This window comes from Aegilops tauschii, chromosome 1, assembly GCF_002575655.3.
Source record: "Aegilops tauschii subsp. strangulata cultivar AL8/78 chromosome 1, Aet v6.0, whole genome shotgun sequence".
In the NCBI taxonomy this organism is placed as follows: domain Eukaryota; kingdom Viridiplantae; phylum Streptophyta; class Magnoliopsida; order Poales; family Poaceae; genus Aegilops; species Aegilops tauschii.
Genome location: NC_053035.3, coordinates 299,891,240 through 299,908,882, shown reverse-complemented (window position 1 = coordinate 299,908,882; position 17,643 = coordinate 299,891,240). Strand labels below are relative to the sequence as shown.

The 17,643-nt window shown below is 42.6% G+C and overlaps 1 protein-coding gene across 2 annotated transcripts; it reads left to right on the top strand.

The window, feature by feature from the left end:
* Window positions 1-4,748: 4,748 nt before the first annotated feature.
* On the top strand, window positions 4,749-16,170 carry LOC109747184 (MADS-box transcription factor 56). Of its 2 annotated transcripts, none has more exons than XM_020306270.4 (8): window positions 4,749-4,930; window positions 5,034-5,283; window positions 13,959-14,037; window positions 14,864-14,925; window positions 15,003-15,102; window positions 15,205-15,246; window positions 15,398-15,439; window positions 15,629-16,170. In XM_020306270.4, the coding sequence occupies exons 2-8, from the start codon at window positions 5,099-5,101 to the stop codon at window positions 15,806-15,808; spliced, it is 690 nt and encodes a 229-aa protein (XP_020161859.1). In that variant the 5' UTR covers window positions 4,749-4,930; window positions 5,034-5,098; the 3' UTR covers window positions 15,809-16,170. The 2 variants fall into 2 exon arrangements, with proteins under 2 accessions (XP_020161859.1, XP_020161858.1); XM_020306269.4 differs by having other exon boundaries at window positions 15,626-16,170.
* Window positions 16,171-17,643: the final 1,473 nt, after the last annotated feature.

The following is a 17,643-nucleotide window of genomic DNA, read 5'->3' as shown; positions in this document are numbered from 1 at the left end:
GTTGACTGGGGTTTTCTGCAGGATTGGGCCGGGGATTTTTCTCATGGAGAAGGTAATCAACTTAATTAGCGAAATATTCACTCATCTCTTATGGCAGTCCGTCCGTCGCTGTTTATCAACCGGCGGAAATTGTCGTGGAATCATTTTTGTTCTAGCTGATTTGTGGGTGTTCATTCATGTGTCCATAGTGCGAGCACAAATCGGGCAACTGTGGTCGTGGCCAGTCAGAAACGAAGTTCTATCTCACCATTCCGGATGACTTCAGGGAGCACTCGATATGTTCAATCTCAACCTACCACGGTCGGCATGGCCTAAATTTGTGAACATATACCGTCTGTTGCTACATTATATATATATTTGCATCAAATCTTTGTTACATTATCTATTTTTAATTCTATATTTTTGTACTTTGCTTTCATCTATATATATTGATCTGTTCTATCAGTTACTCCCATATTTGCATCCTGCTCTGTTATTTCAATATATCTAATTTACGATCTTAATTTTCATTTCAAGCAGTACATCCCTTGCTTTGCAAGAACTGGAGTAGAAGGAAATCTTGGGCTTTACTTTGTTGATGACTCCCAGGATGTTTACTTCCACAATCTTGGGCTTTACTTTGCTGATAACGGGAGTAGAAGGAAATCACAGCCTGTTCTAATTAACATGGATGTTTGCTTCCCCAATGTCATCAGCCGATCAAAGTCTGATCGAGGTTAGTGTCCTTTCAACTTTGTCCATGCTGTCATATTACTATTTAAGCAATCAATTGATCACTATTTAAGCAACAAATTGTGATATCATATTCTTACTCTGTTCCTAGGCAGTAACAAATTCTATTTACCAATTTATGCGCACTATATATTCTTCTGCCATGTTCTGAATAAATAATACCTTTCCACTTTTTAAGCAGGATATGCTGGATGCATAGTGAACGAATTGTATGTTACTAAGCGTACCAAATTTCACCGGAAGGACTTGAAGCATGTCATAAACTTTGTTGATAATCTGACAGAGATAGCACGGCGTATGAACGCTGGATTTTGGATGTGATTAATTAGACCTATGGTGCACACACTGAACAAGATCAATTGTGTGCACACAACGCTGGTAAAAAGTCTTATTTTAATGTTAACGCTGATAAACTATATATATCTTCAACGATATGTTACAATTGTTTTTTATTCTACATGTCAACTGAAATTGCCCCTGTAGCAGTTCCTAGATCGATTTCCCAGCATGGTCGAATTACACTTGTGCCTGCTAATAACGCCAAAGTGATTGCAAGGTAGTACATTTCCCGCAGAAATGGAACCATTCAAATTAACAAGTTCTTGCTTCTCGTGGCAATGCATCCATATTGGAAAATTGGAGACACTATTCTACTCATGCTCTACCAAGGCACAGGAGGGCTCTTCCTTTTCATTGACGAGATGCCGAGTCGCCGTGATCAAGCTGCTTCCAGTGGATAGTTGTGGTTGTTGGCCCTCAACCTCTTAAAATGTGCTAACTGTTACTATATATGTTAAGTATGTAGATATGGATCATATGGTTGTTGACCCTTAGCCTCTTAAAATGTGATTGTTGTTACTATGTTAAGTGTGTAGATGTGGACCATATGGTTGTCAAAACAGTGTTACGAAGATCCTCCTTTTGTCGAATAGTGTAACCACTATATATATGTTACTCAAATGTTGTTACCCAAGTTCATTAATTTTCATGAAAAGTATTAGTATCGTACACAGTTCATTGAGTTTAAGCGTGCCCGATGTCTAGAAGGCATTTGCATATTAACCGTCCATATTGCAAATTCACACACATGTTAACATAAGGAAACGTATGTGTAACATACTAATCATCGCACACGAGTACTCGCAGACGCATCATGCGATACTCCTAGCCACCGCAAGCAACTAGTTTGCATTTTTTAAAGTTTTTCGTACACACAGAATCGCACACGAAGTAACTGTATTGACTGTCTGTGTTGTAATTTCTCATCGCAAACAGTTCATCCGAGTCGGCTGTTTGCCACGTATCACACACATCTTGTTCACAGGACTCGTTTGTGTTCTTTTGACTCATTGCAAACAGTTCATCCATGTGAACTGTATGCCGCATATCACACACATCTTGTTAAGTTGAACCGTTTCTGTTGTGTTCCCTAATCGAAAACAGTTCGTCTGAGTTAACCGTATGCCGTATATCGCACACACATTGATATAGCTACCCATTTCTGTTGTTCTACCTCATCGCAAACAGTTCGAATGGATTAACCGTCATCGCACACACATTGTTATGGCTGCCCGTTTCTTTTGTTCCGCCTCATCGCAAACAGTTCATTGAACTGAACCGTATGCCCTGCATCGCACACGCAACTAAAATCTGAACCGTGTTTGATGGCTCCGCCATCGCAAACGTTTTGCAGCTTTTTTGACGGGTTTTTACACCATCGTTTGCGATTATTGCATCGCACACAGTTTCGACAAAGGGTCTCTGATCGTAGTATCGCGTTAGCAGTATCCTGCAGTAGTGCATGCAACACAATGTCGCACGTAAATAACAAATGTTGGTATCAAGCATACATAATGTTTACATAAAATTTATTTGAAGTGCCAAACTCGAGCATTGCCTCCTTGATTGCCATTGTGGATCCACATGTGCTCCACAAGATCATTGAGTAGCTGCGTGTGTACCTGCTGATTTTAAAGATTCTGATGCATCTGCAGAAAGTTCATAAGACGAGCCGCATCTTGATCTTCCGCGATTTCAACTTGTTCTCCGGCTGCTTCGAAATCATGGGTTTGGGCTACACCATCACCCTCATCCTCGACAATCATATTATGCAGAATAACACAACATGTTATCAGCTCCCACAAAGTTTCCGATTCCCACGTCATTGCAGCGCTCCGCACAATTACCCAACGAGCTTGAAGCACACCAAATGCCCTCTCCACGTCCTTCCTAGCCGCTTCCTACATTGTTGCAAAGTGACTCTGTTTATTGCCACGCGGCTCGGATATGGTCTTCACAAACGTCGCCCACTGAGGATAGATACCATCGGCAAGATAGTACCCCTTGTTGTAGTCCCGGCCGTTGACGCTGTAGTTGCATGGCGGTGATTCTCCATTGCAAAGCCTCCTGAACTCCAGAGATCGTTGAAGCATGTTGATGTCCCTGTGAGAACCGGCATTCCAAAGAAAGCATGCCAAATCCATATGTCATGTGATGTCACCGCTTCTAGTATGATGGTGATCTCTCTAGTGACCTTGATACATTCCCCTTAGTCCTTCGGGGAAGTTTTTGCATTGCCAATGCATGCAATCAATTGATCCGAGCATTCCTGGAAACCCCTTTGCCTCTCAAATAGCCAACAACTTCTCCCTGTCCTGCGCATTTAGTTCTCTGAGATACTCCGGTCCAAACACCTCAACCACGACGCGAGCAAATTAGACAGTAGTCTTGAGGCACGTGCTCTCCCCCATCCTGACCATCTCACCAACCGCGTCTGCAGCAGTAGCAAGTGCAAGCATCCACAGAGCAGTCGTGCCCTTCTGCTTGGCCGAGAAAGAGAGTTGGCCGCAACAATCCCTTCTCATCTTGAAGTAGTCTTCATGTGCCTCCACTCCCTCCACAATGCGCGAAAACAACGGTTTTCACATACGAAAACGACGACCAAACCATGGATCATCCGGGAAAGCAGGTGTGGGAGCAAAGTAGTCATTGTGCAGTAGCTTTGCTCCGGACACTCTGTCCCGGTTGATCACTCTTCTCCCTTTGATTGATCCCTTGAAGTTGAGAATATGCTCCACTTGCCGGTCCATTTCCTCTTGCATGCTCATGAGCATGATCATGCCCACTTCTTCGTCCGAATCCGACGAATCAAAGAACTCATCTTGAATCATTTGGTCAAGCTTTGTCGGTCCATACTCCTCGTCCGACGAAGCATCGGAATCCATCATTTACCTAACAAAATCACAATAATTCTAGACGGTCAATGTGTCGAACACATCAAGCGCAAGGCGCGGAGTCGGAGAGTTGTCGGACGTACCACGGTGGGCGTCCGGGCCGGCGACAACGTCCCCTGCGGCAAGGACGGGAGTGCTCTTCCAGAGCTGGCGGCGGAGAGCCTGGGAACGGCTACGGAGCGGGCGCGGCGGCGGAGCTGCGAGCCGGACGGTGCAGAGGAGAAAGAACAGAAGAGAGAGCAAATGGATTCGGCAGCTGGGGGGAGGGATTTGGTGCAATTTGGGGTGGGATCGGGTTGTCGGGTTCGACGTGGCTAGCGTGCCCGGACGCCCTCATATCCGCCCCATATTTGGGCTGGATATGGGGGGTGCCGGTCAGCCTGGGCGTTTGAGGGCCGTTTAAGAGGCCCGTCCGGGTCAAGAAAATCGTGACCGGCCAGTGACCGGGCGGCTTGCCCGGGCGTTTGAGACGAGTTTGAGGGGTCCGGTTGTAGATGCTCTTAGCATTGCTAATCACCCACACACATCCACACATCTAAACTTGGCTGCAAATACGCATGAGTTCGAGGGTTGCGGCCACAAACTCGTCATCCTCCGGGCGGGAGTTCCACGTTAATTTCCGCGGCGACGGCCAATGCCGCTCCAACGGGGGCTCCTGGGCGGGTCCCCTGATTTTTCCTAGGACGGGAAATTCCTCGCGTAGTCGCCTTCTTTATTTGGCCGGGTGGCTTCCATTTGTTACCCCTTCGATACCTTCTCTCCCTCCGGCCGCCTTCCCACCCCGTCCACTAATCGGCAGCTGAGTTTTTTCCTCCCTACCTTATAAATCCAGTGCACAGTGCCCGCACTCACCCCACACCACGCCCTTTCCTCTCCGGGCTACGCGGGCAGGGACCAGAAAGGGAAGCCGCGGACGCGCCGTCCCTCCCCGCTCCTCTCCCTCTCTCCTCGCTTAGCCATTTCTGGTGAGCGCCCTGCCCTCTCAGATCTACCCCTTTTTATCGCGTTTGATCTCCGCTGGCTCGGATTTACTCACTTAATTCGTTCGTTGTTTACCGCGCTGCGCAGTTGGTGATTGGCCCGTTTTCGGCGGAGGAGAGGGGATCGATCGAGCTCCGCCAGCGGCAGGAAGGATGGTGCGGGGCAAGACGCAGATGAAGCGGATAGAGAACGCGACGAGCCGGCAGGTGACCTTCTCCAAGCGCAGGAATGGGCTGCTCAAGAAGGCCTTCGAGCTCTCCGTGCTCTGCGACGCCGAGGTTGCGCTCGTCGTCTTCTCCCCTCGCGGCAGGCTCTACGAGTTCGCCAGCGCCACCAGGTACCCCCACGCAAACGCCAAATCTTGAATCTAGTTTCCCTGCTGCTATTCGAAATTCCGGTTGCTGCTTGGGTTCTTGGGTTCTTGGGTTCATGGGCGAGGCGACGACACCGTCCGGCCGTCTAGCCGGCGTTTGCAATGCAGCGGTTGCTATTGGAGGCCGCGAACTCTTGTAGCTGCTGCTGCCATTCTTCCCCAAAGTGTCCGTACGGACCCGGTGCACACAGCTAATCAAAAAGCATAGGCCTGCTAGCTCGCTCTGCCTTTTGTCTCCGTCTCTCCCACAAATGTCACACACCACACCACAACCTTTGAGGCCGCTCTTCCTTCTCTCACTTTTGCCACACACACACACGCACGCACCTTTTGGCTTTTGGCTTTTGCTTTTCTTCCCCCCCTCGATTTCTCCAGCTCCCTCTCACTCCCCCCGCAGTATCTCATGGAGCCTCGCAGCCTGCATTCTCCCTGGCCTCTTCTCCTTCTTTCTTTCCTTTCGATCACGGCTGCTACCGAGTCAAAGAGGTTCTGAAAAATGAAGGGCACACATGAGATCGTGGCTGGTACATGGAGGATGGAGCACAAGGCCGAAATTAATGATGAACAGCCAATGGGATCGAGGCTGGGAGTAAAAGGAGGCAGGCGTGCCCAGCAATTGCGGTGCGGCCGAGGAAGGAAGGCTGCGGCTACAGATGGAGAAAAACGCTCATGTGACGTCCGGACTCGGGACTGCGAGCTTCACCTATAGAAGCAAAGTAATAATTTCTCTTGTGTTGGCACTTCGCAGTACCACCGCTGATTTGACCTGATTTCTCTTCCGCTCTCCAGTCGCGTCAGTTCCGTTCGTGGTATGGGCTGTGATTCGGCTGAGTGACCTTGGTCACAGTGGCACCGTACGCTGATTTCTTGCTTGATTGGTTGGGGTCCGCGCTCCTTGTCAGTTTCTGTGGTACATGCGATACTGTAGTTTCGGGGAGCTTTCTGATCCGGGTGTCCTTCGCATTTGACGAGTTTTAGTTTAGTCCTGAGCAGGAAAACTACATGTTTCGATCGCCTGGGCCTGTAGGGTTTCATGCGTTGACCCTCATCAGCTGATTCGTCTTAAGTTAACTGTACGATAGAGAGCTTATTACTTTGGTAGACCGCGGGCTAATCCACCTTAAACTTCTGTATGAAATCATAGTAGTATGTTTCGATCATTAATATACTATGGCAGGTCGTTTTTCCATGTTTTGGCCTAAACTTTCGGTACATATGATCAAAGCCATAATTGGTAATTTTTCTATCTCCATGTTGGTAGAATTTTCCTGCCAACACTGTTAAACACATCTTCTCCCAACCAAGTATGTAGACATGTCTTAAATTTTGGCTATATATAGTGTGACTGAACCAATTCAAACATACTCCCTCGGTAAAGAAATATAAGAACGTCTAGATCACTAAACTTGTGGTCTAAATGCTCTTATATTTCCTTAGGAGGGGAGTGCCAGGCAGGCCTTCGGATAGGTTCGTGCATAGCCAATTGGTAAATGCGATAATAAAAGTACGTCCCTTTTGTTAATATTAATTTGTCATATAGTTTATACTCCCTCAATCCCAAAGTAAGTGTCGCTGATTTAGTACTAAGTTGTACTAAATCAACGACACTTATTTTGGACGGATCGGAGGGACTATATGTATTCATCTTTGTACTTGAAGCTAACAAGCAAACTGTAATTTTACTAGGATGAGTTAAGGATATTTTCTACAGCCTTCCAACGAAATAATATGTGCAAGTTAGCGATGTATTGAGGCATTCAACATAGTTAGATGTTTCATGTTGGTAAGGAAGAGTAGTAGAAGCAAAGTTGATGCTTACCATTGCTTGTAAAGTTGGCCGTGCTTAGTAGAGTTTGTTCCTTTGTCTATAAAACAACCAAGTCCTAGTAACATAAGCTTGTGCCAAGATATAGCCTCAAATATACAAGACCATATAAAGCAGATGTGTGTCATGTCTAATTGTCTATGTGTGTATGTGTGTGAGTATCAACTCTGGGAATTTTTATTTGCGCTGAGAATTATAAGCACCATATGATGTGCGTTCTTTGTTTTCCTTCTAGATTTTTTAGTACTCTCTCCGTCCCAAAATAAGTAACTCAACTTTGCACTAACATTTTTTAAGTGACTCAACTTTGCACTAACTTTAAGTCCTCCTTTGGTTCATAGGATAGGAATATTGTAGGAATAGGAACTCCATAGCAAGTGAGATGACATGCATCTCAATTCCTATAAAGAAAGAGATGTCATTTGATGCATGGGATAGGATTTTTTCCATTGAGTCTAGGCTAATGTTTTTTTCCTTTGAAATGTGAAGGATTGGATAATATCCTACATAGGAATAGGAATGCATTCCTACAAACCAAAGGGCTCCATAGGGATTTTTCCTTTGAAAATCCTATCCTATAAAATTCCTACAAGATTTCTAAACTTAGTGCAAAGTTGAGTTACTTATTTTGGGACGAAGGGAGTCTTGTGTAATCAATGATCACTCCGTTGTAACTAAGGAACAATCTAAAATAACTGATCAGTGTTTCAGAATTAAAGAAGGAACTGTTTTGATAACAAGATTAATTATTATGAAGAGTTCCATGGAAAACACCAAGCTCCCTTTTATTATCTAATTATTACTATTATAATTCTATATTATTGTTTTTCTTTAAATCTTAAAAGATATTTATAAAATTAATAATTGTATAGCTGGCAACGATGGCAACAATATTGAAAGAAGTCAGTGGGAGCCTCTCCCACTGCCGTTCTTCCTCAAAAAAAACAATATTGAAAGAAGTAAGTTGTACTACCTCTGCCCTGAATACGTTATCTTAGATTTGTCTAGAAACGGATGTACCTAACACGGTACATCCGTATCTAAACAAATCTAAGACAGCTAATTTGGGACGGAGTTAATACTATATCCATCGATAGTTTGATATGACAAGTATACTTTCTAGATCGAGTATTCTATCTTTTAACAGTTATATTTTTTCGAAAAGGGGCGCTTTATTACTTAAAAGATTTAAGCATTACACCCGGCCTCTGCATAACTAAGATGCACACAGCCAAACAATATCTTCTCATTCAAAAAAAAGGCGAAATACAAGGAAAACATGCAGTATCCGTATAACGCCTAAAGCGGAGGGAGGCCAATCCTAAGATCATGCTGCCACCCATGTTGGGTAAAAGTATCCCTCGCCGTAGCCTCCAATCGTGTACACACCTCCATAAACAGGTCTCGATTCTCCACACATTGTAGAGAGGACCATAAACGAAGAGTCCCGGTACATCTGTAGATAACCTGCATAAGAGAAGTACTTTTATCGTTAAAAACCTTATCATTTCTATAGAGCCAAAGCGACCAAATAACGGCAAGCGCTCCCACTCTGAGAAGGGTTCTAAACCTGTGACCAATCCCATGTAGCCAGTTGCCAAACACATTAGCAACACTACAAGGAGGATACAAGCCAGAAGCTATTTGGATGACTGACCATATAGAACGAGCCAATTTGCATTGAAAGAATAAATGTTTCATTGTCTCATCATGGTGACAAAAGACACATTGCGGACTTCCATGCCAATTCCTCTTAATAAGGTTATCTTTAGCAAGAATGACTCCACGACGAAGATACCATGCAAAGATTTTATTCTTAAGCGGTATCTTCATCTTCCAGATCTTCTTCACACACTTCGAATTCGAAACATGCATGCATGTTATCTTTTATGCAACTCTATTGATAAAGGAATCCAGTTATATTACCGAAAACAAAGTGTTGCCTATGTTTTGCTAAAATTCATGTTATTAGGCTATTCTTTTAACTCGCAAAAATATGTTCAGGTGGTACTCACACTAGTCTATGGAATAATTAGAAAACATTTCGTGAGATAAAGTGTTGATTTCTATATTGTATGCTTACCGACAAGTTAATGATAGATACACACTGAAGGAACTTACTTTACTATACTACGTATTTATTTAGTATACAACATTATTAATGAAAGTATTTATAAGAATTAGTAAATGTTTTTATTTAGTATAGAATTTTCTAGTACAGTAAATATCACATGCAATATTTATTGTCCACGTCCACTTTAACAGAATTATATTTTGCCGATGGTACTGTAGTGATTGGACTAAACATTGAGCATTAATTATGATTATTTTTTCCCAAACAAGCTATTTTTCGTTAAGTATGACAAATTTATTTCCTTAAATAATAATCATTTATTCCCCATCTTATCTGTGATTAGCTTGGTAGGCTAATATTTAGTTTGTTCTTATCCACATATGATAGAAAATATATTTAGAATTACACATCTTTAGAATTGGTTAAGGTGTCTCCGAACCATAAGTACAAGATATTAGAGCTAACTAACCTAAGCGAGTACAACTAAAGAATGGTGCATGGGATTTCTCACGTAGTACTATTCATTATGGCAAAGTCAGCTTTGAGCCAAACAAGTACGTCTTTAGTCTTGGATGTGTTACTTCGGCCATGCGATCCTCACATGGTCACATAACTTTCGAATCTGGTTCATCAAATGATATCCAACGGCTGAACTAAATTAGCAAACAGCATCCAAATATGGATTTAGAATTGATAAATCACAATTAGAGTTTCATCCATTGCAATTTAAAGAGCGGGCATGCTAGTAGCAATGTTTTGGCTACCAAGTAATCTTTTCTTTACTCAAGAGGCCAGGGTTTGCGGTTACCATGGTTACAGAATATGAATATGCTTCATTCTCGCAAAAAAATAAATGAAAATGAATATGCTGAAAGTTACATCAGTTCTCTAAATAATTAAAATTCTAGTAACTGCTCGGTAACCACTCAATTATGAGAAAATCAATGCTGATTAATTGGGCCAGATGGGAACTAAAGGTTTTTTTTGCCTCATAAGGCCATTTAACGAGGGGTTGGAAATGCAATTGGCGGTAATCAAAATTACCACCCGGCCTCGCACTACCATGTCAGGTGGGGCAAGCATTACCGCCACCAGCACCAAGTCTTGGGCCCAGTTAAACCATCTCTAGTAGGCAAGGCAATCTCGCGTAATTCCGGCATCAAAGAAATAAATAGAAAAGTGGAGGGTTTACCTCAAGATCAATCTACCCCCCGCCGCCGCTCGAGGTGACACAACGCCAAAGCACAAACGCCCTCATCCCTATCCTCCAACATCCCACGATTATCCCTCATAATCTAGGTCGTGACTACTTGAAGTACCTCCTCGATTAGTGCGTATCTGCCATCCCTCAACACCACTAGGTTAGCAAGCTCCCCGGCTATTATTTCTTCATTAAATTCCACATGGGCAAGCTAAACATTGTGGTTGACGAAAAAGAGTTTCCCCCCGCTTTGTATTACAAAGTAACAAACATTGTGGTTGATGCCTTGTCATCTTGAAAGGAACACCAAGGATTGCTGACAACACTGTGTAGCCCATCCTTCATGCTCTTGTCACCTTGCGCGCATCTATGGCCACATAGCCGACACTCATGGATTTGCAACAACAAGAGGCAGGTATCCTCAGAGCTCTTTCGGGTTGCATTGATGGCCTTCTAAGATTTGGTGGACGCGTCTACATCTTGTCGTCCTCTCCACCATTCCCACCATACTTGCCTTGGCACATGACACGGCCATGAGGGTATTGAAAGGACATTGCAATGCCTATGTACTGACTTCCATTTGCCAAGTGCTCAATATGTGTTGTGAATGACTTTGTGGGTATTTGCCCATTTCCCAACAGATTATGTTTCAGTATATGCACCCAAGAAGCCTCTTGCAATCCATGGCACTCCCATCCCAAATTTGGGTACATATTAGCGCCTTTCATGAGTGCGTGGAAAACCAGTCATTCTTTTAGTGGTGGGTCTTTTCTCATTGATGGCACACTTCATTTTGCTTGTTCATTCCCTTCCTAACAGTAATAGTATGCATGCTTTCTTCACCGACATGTATAGCTTCATGGTCTACTAGAGACGATAGTCTATGATCAAGACCCTGTCTTTACAAGTTAGCTAGAACTCTTAACCCTCTCTAGGGTTCAGTTCCACATGAGCTCTGCTTTCCATCCTCTGTCTAAAGACCAAACGAAGTTTGGGAATCATGTAATTGCAATGTATCTATGATGTATATAATAAGCGGTCATCGCCGCAGTTGGCTCCAATGGCTTCCTTGGGTAGAATTATGCTATAATACACCCTTTCACACTGCAATAAGGCGTACTCCATTCAAGGTTGTTTTGCGCATGCCCCTGGCTCTATGGTTCTATGCTACTGGTGCAACAGTTGATTCCTTACTTTAAGACCTAGATGAGTTCATTATAATGCTCAAAACCTTCTTCAGGCCCAATGCCGTGATAAGCAATATTATGATGCCAAGCATTGTGAACTCTCCTTGAATATTGATCAATAGATTGGCTCAGCCTACACACCATTCAATGGCTTCTTTGATAAATCATGGAAAGTTTGCGCCACGTCCATGCGGTAGGCCACCACGACATGTAGCTTGCGTACCCCGACGAGGGTTACATGACAACAGTGCCCAAGTCCATGCTCCGCTCACTGTACATGAGCACCACCTACAACATCACACTCCCTTTCATTGCCAAACTCGCACCTCCATCTCCCATATTGTCGCGGACGGCTCAATGTTGTGCTTGCCAAAGACAGAGGTTGACACAACCATGGCACCCGCCGATACCGAGATGTCGCCGCCTCCAGGCATGTGAGGTCGCTGGTGTTAACATATGTAACGCCCCCAGACTGGCTACTGGGTATGAGACCGCTACACCTGGCTATCACCTGGGATCTAGACTGTCCCCACAAATCAACACTAGCCTTTCCTATGCGCTTTATCCTCACTCGTGCGCACTTAGGATCAACTTTCCAGTCGGCCATCCATCCTCAAATTACCCCAGGCCAAACATGCTTAACTTGGATGTTCTTTGAACAAGAGCTTCTAGAAAAAAAAAGGTATACCTTGTTGATGTGAGTAGTCTATCAATCATCTTAACCTGAATGTTATATACACCCCCGCCTCTCTTGAAGGATTTGTTGTCATCATCGGCCTTATAGCAACGTTCCCTCTTAGCATATACCTATGTGTGCCAGTGCCAGCATCAACATGTGACATTTTGTGTGCCATGCAAATGACTGTGTCACTAACTTGTCCACGTTCAGGTAACCGCGAGGATCAACTCTGATACCATTATGTAACACCCTCGGACTGGCTACTGGAGATAAGGCCGCCATGCTTGTCAACCACCTGTGATCTAAACTGGCCCCAAGGACCAACACTAGTCTTTCATGTACACTTTGTCCTCACTCATCCGCACCCGAGATCAACTTCCATAGGTCACCCATCCTCAAATTACCCTAGGCCAAGCACGTTTAACCTGGAGGTTCTTTGGAGATGAGATTTCGGAAAAGAAGGTGCACCTTGTTGATATGACTAGTCTATCAATCCTATTAATCCAGATGTTCTATAACAACATGCGCTTTGGCTGTGAAGTACCGCCATATTGTATGTGCAGAGGTGCGGATCTGACTCCAATCCGGAGCAATGTCTTGTAGCTGGTACTGACGTGGCTGCGACGAGGGGGGTAGTGTGCGGCCATGGGGTCAGTAGCTAGTCGAACCTTGCTTATCTCTTGGTCATGCAGTCATGGGCAGTGGTTGGCACCATGGTTGGCGTGTGTAGGTCTTGGCAGCAATGCCCCAATGCGAGCACTTTCTAAATCTGACAAGTGATGGGGTCCATGATAGAGGATGCAAGGGTGGTGTACCAAAGATACAGAAGACGTATTGAATAGATTGATTTGGATACAAAAGACTATATACTCTTTCTGATTGCAGGAGTAACTTCTAATCTACATCTTTAGTGATTGTTTGGATATACATAATTAGCCATGAGTTTATAGAAAACTAGTTTTTAGCCGGCTTATAGTAAAATGAGTTTTACTAGTAGCTTTGTGAATAATCAGTATAGGAAAAATACTATTTGGGATTAGGAAAGTGTAAGCTAGTCTTCCGATTTACTTGTTTGGATAACAATCCATATTCCCCTCTCCGTGAGTTGTGGAAGTAGGATGGCGTGAAAAAGTGTACGGCGTGAGGAAGTTAGTTAGGATCCAGTATTGCTAAATCACATTTTTGGGAAAACAACAAATAGTCGTTTTTGTACAAACATGAAATTCTGAGTTTCCTAGAAAAAAGTTCTACGTATACGTGGATTAGTTAGAATAGCCAGACAAGATTTTATTCGGTTAGACAGTTTTTCTAGTTTATAGGAATTGTGTTTTGTATATACTACCTATCCAAACAACCCCTTAATCTGCATCAAAATTTGTAAACTTCTCTAGCGGTTGTACCGAAGCAAAGTTTAAGGATAGTTTAAGCCAGATGTTACATTCTTTAGTATCTCATTTCCGACCTTATTTTTTCTTGAAAACTAAATGATTCAATTTGTTCTTAAAAATATTTACCTTTTCCGACATTGTTTCTATGTCTTGATGTCCATAATCTCTCTGACAAAATATGCATTCTTGGTGCTCAACCATAATATGCTTAAAATCTTTATTTCTTTTGTCAGAAAGTAATTATTAAGTTCTAACTTTAGTTTTTTTATTGTATGTGCGATTCAGCTTGCAGAAATCGATTGACCGCTATAAGGCTTATACAAAGGATACTGTTAATAACAAGACAGTACAGCCAGATATACAGGTGAAGATCCTAATATATGAACTTCCTGGTTGATTAAGACTTGAATCATCCATTACAATTATGTTCACAATATATGACAAGTGATATCAAAGTTATAGTACATCCCCATTTTGTATATATTGAGGTCTTCTTATCCAGAATATAGCCATAACACAGTATAGCAGTGGCGCAATTTGCTTTGTCTCTTACAGCTGTATATTAATTTGTCAGTGACCGGCATGACAACTGTACATATTGATCCACGCCACTGTAAATTCAATTGATACATACTAGCTAAAAGGCAAACCTGTACGACCTTATAATGTACTTAATGTAGGAATATGATCACAATATGCTCTCTTTTATACTCCCTCCATCCTGAATTACTTGTCGCAAAATGGAGAAAAATGAATGTATCTATAACTAAAATACATCTAGATACATCCATTTCTTCGACAAGTAATTCCGGACTGAGGGAGTACTGTATTTACCATGTTGACTAATGACTGGATCGGATGCACTTCTACGGCTTCAATGAATACAGCAAAACAAATGTTAATACTGACATGGTGGTGCATCTAAAGTTCTAAACCCTTGAGGATTATGCCATTCTCCATCTAACCAATTAAAAATCAGGAGCCATCAATGTTGTTGCAACTAATTTATGCCAGCTCACTATTGCAATATCACATGGACGCATCTTACGAGCAAAAACATGAATATACTGCCCTTTTGTATTCTGTATATGTATAATAAGGACTTAAATGTTTGCTCTGGGCATTATAGTATGGCATGTGATGTGACGACATACATTCTTACGCTGAATCATCTGGAATCTGAACTGCAGCAAGTCAAAGCTGATGCTCTAAGCTTGGCAAAGAAACTTGAAGCTCTTGAAGATTCGAAGCGGTAAGCAATCTTGTCACTTTCTGAAGCCTAATTATACTTAGACAGCAGAAAATAATGCTGTGTTATATGAGGTGCAGAAAGATCTTGGGCGAAAATTTAGGAGGATGCTCTACTGAAGAACTGCATTTTCTGGAAGGAAAAATTGAGAAGAGTCTCCGCGTTATCAGAGGAAAGAAGGTTGGCTAGTTCAAAACTCTTGAATTCCACAAAACAGCTGAGCTGCTCAATTTGACACGAACTAACATGAATCTGTATATGTGTTCACTGCACTGCCGCCAGACCCAGCTGCTCGAACAGCAGATAGCTAAACTGAAAGAGAAGGTATATCCTCAACTGATGCATAACCCCAAAGGCCAGAGTAACGTCTGGCGTGTTTTTTAAAAATAAAATAAAATCTTACAGCAGCCTATATACATAACTCACAGTACACACGACAGCTAATTCTTCATGCTTCTTGTATCTCTATGTTCAGGAGAGGACGCTTCTCAAAGACAACGAAGACTTGCGCGGAAAGGTGATGACTTTGAACAAACTACTGTCAGTCACTCTCACAGTGCAAACTCCGAACTGCTCGCCTTTTTTTTTGCAAGTAGACCTGCAGAGTACCTGATATCTTATATGCAAGAGACAGAGAGAGCATAGCAAATTAATCTCCCACCCATCATGTAATCAGTCACTGACGTCGATCTCGTCGCTGCAGCAGCGCAACCTTGAGGCGCGGCTGTTGCTTCCTGCCCCGAACAGCGTGGCACCCCTGCAGCCACGTGGCGAGCCAGCGCCAGAGCAGGAGCCGGTACCGAGGGACGAGGACGTGGAGACGGAGCTCTACATTGGGTTGCCCGGGGTTCGCTGCTCCAGCCGGCGGTCAGGTCAAGCCAAATAGGTAACCAGCCCGAAGGTTGAGCCTCACACCAATAAACTCTCTACAGATCCTTGAAGTGCCCGATCAGTAGTCCACCATTTCTGTTATTCTCTATATTTAGACAGAATCTGTAATGTCTTGCAAAGCTAAATTAGCGGCTGCGACGATGACAAACCTGCAGAGAACCTCTCACGACTGAACTCAAGTTGAAACGCCCAGCACACCAATTGTTTCTTGGCCTGGCTGTATATATAGAAATTACAAAGTTGCTGTCTCTCATGTCCATATCGTTCTTCGTTTCCGGGCATTGTCCTTGTAAATTAGCGGTGATCGTGGTTTGTTCTCCTTGTAGCCGCGCCCCAATGTGGCGCCGGATCCCCTGAACTGTTTGCTATTTCTACCTCTAATATCGACCTGTGAAGCTTGTGCAAAATGAACTGATCGATATCTATAGTAAGGGTAAAAAAACAGTAAAAGACATCTAAAGTGTTGCTGCTTTCTATTCTATTGAACTGTTGCTTGTTTGAGTTGGATTATATCGAACTCTCAGGATTCGCGACACCAGGTATCAACGTCGTGCCCCTTCAGATACCGAGTTGGGGGATTGTTTCTCTTGGACCCACATAGCCAGCGATCATTCCCCATGTGAGAGGACCCTGGCGAACAAATCTTTTCCCCCACGAGGATGGAGACAGGGAGTGTTTTTGTTCGCTGGGAAACCGTTGCAAGAAAAAAAGGCCCCAAAGTGCTATTGTGAGCTCGAGCTCACATGCTCTCAGATGAACAGTAAAATCCAAAAAAATAGTAAGAAATTCAAAATATTCTGAATTTTTTTGTCAAGAAACATTAAAGATTTTTCTACACGCGTGCAAATTTTTGCAATGGAATCACATTTGCGGATGTGTCAGCAAAAAAAATATCAATGCTTCGATATGCTTCCAAAAACACACTGTTTGGAGCATCAATTTTGTTGTTTTTGCCGGCAACTCCCCAAATGTTGTTTTTGCCCAGCTTTAGCAACAAAAAAAGAGGCCTTAAAAGGCTAAAAATAATTCACAGACAAATTAAACAACTAAAAACATACAAAGGTGCCATCCTTTTTATAATAAAAGAAACTGCATAGCCAGTAATTCAAAATAATAATAAATATATTGTATGTATTTTGATGTGTAGAGATGAAAACTTTGAATTATCACTAGATCATGGTTTTAAGTACCTAACGAGTTGCCATGATTTTACTCTAAATAATCGCCACTCCAAAAACAAAATTTGGCTCTACAAAAAAATTAAAAAAATGTGAGTGACATACTTGAATAAAAAAGAATTTATGAATTTTTCCGTGAAAATGTTTCATGTCATGTCACTGAGCAAAATCCGCCATGTTTAGGAGAGCATCGTTTCTTTATTTTTTACATGGACCAATACAGACATGTGTTAGTACAAAATTTCTGAAAGTTAGCCATGTTAGCATTACATATTCCACAAAAGAAAAGTTTTCCATGAATTAGAAAAAAATTCATCAATTTGCCATGTGACGTTGTAATTTCATAAAATTATTGACAGCACTTTGCAGGAGGAAAAAAAGAATTTTCCATGTGTGCATAAACATTTCTTTTTAAAAATACCATGAGTTAGTACACGAAAAACATAATTTTTCCATGTGAAATGAACTAAAATTATGTACGTTTTCCATGTAGTAGGAAGCAAAATTATCATGGCGTGTAAAAATTGCCATGCTACCTACAATAAAGTTACCATGAACTAATTAATAAATTTGACAGGGTCTAAACAATGAAAATTGCCATGGTACCTACGAAAAAAAACCATGGTCTAATTAATAGAATTGCCATAGTCTA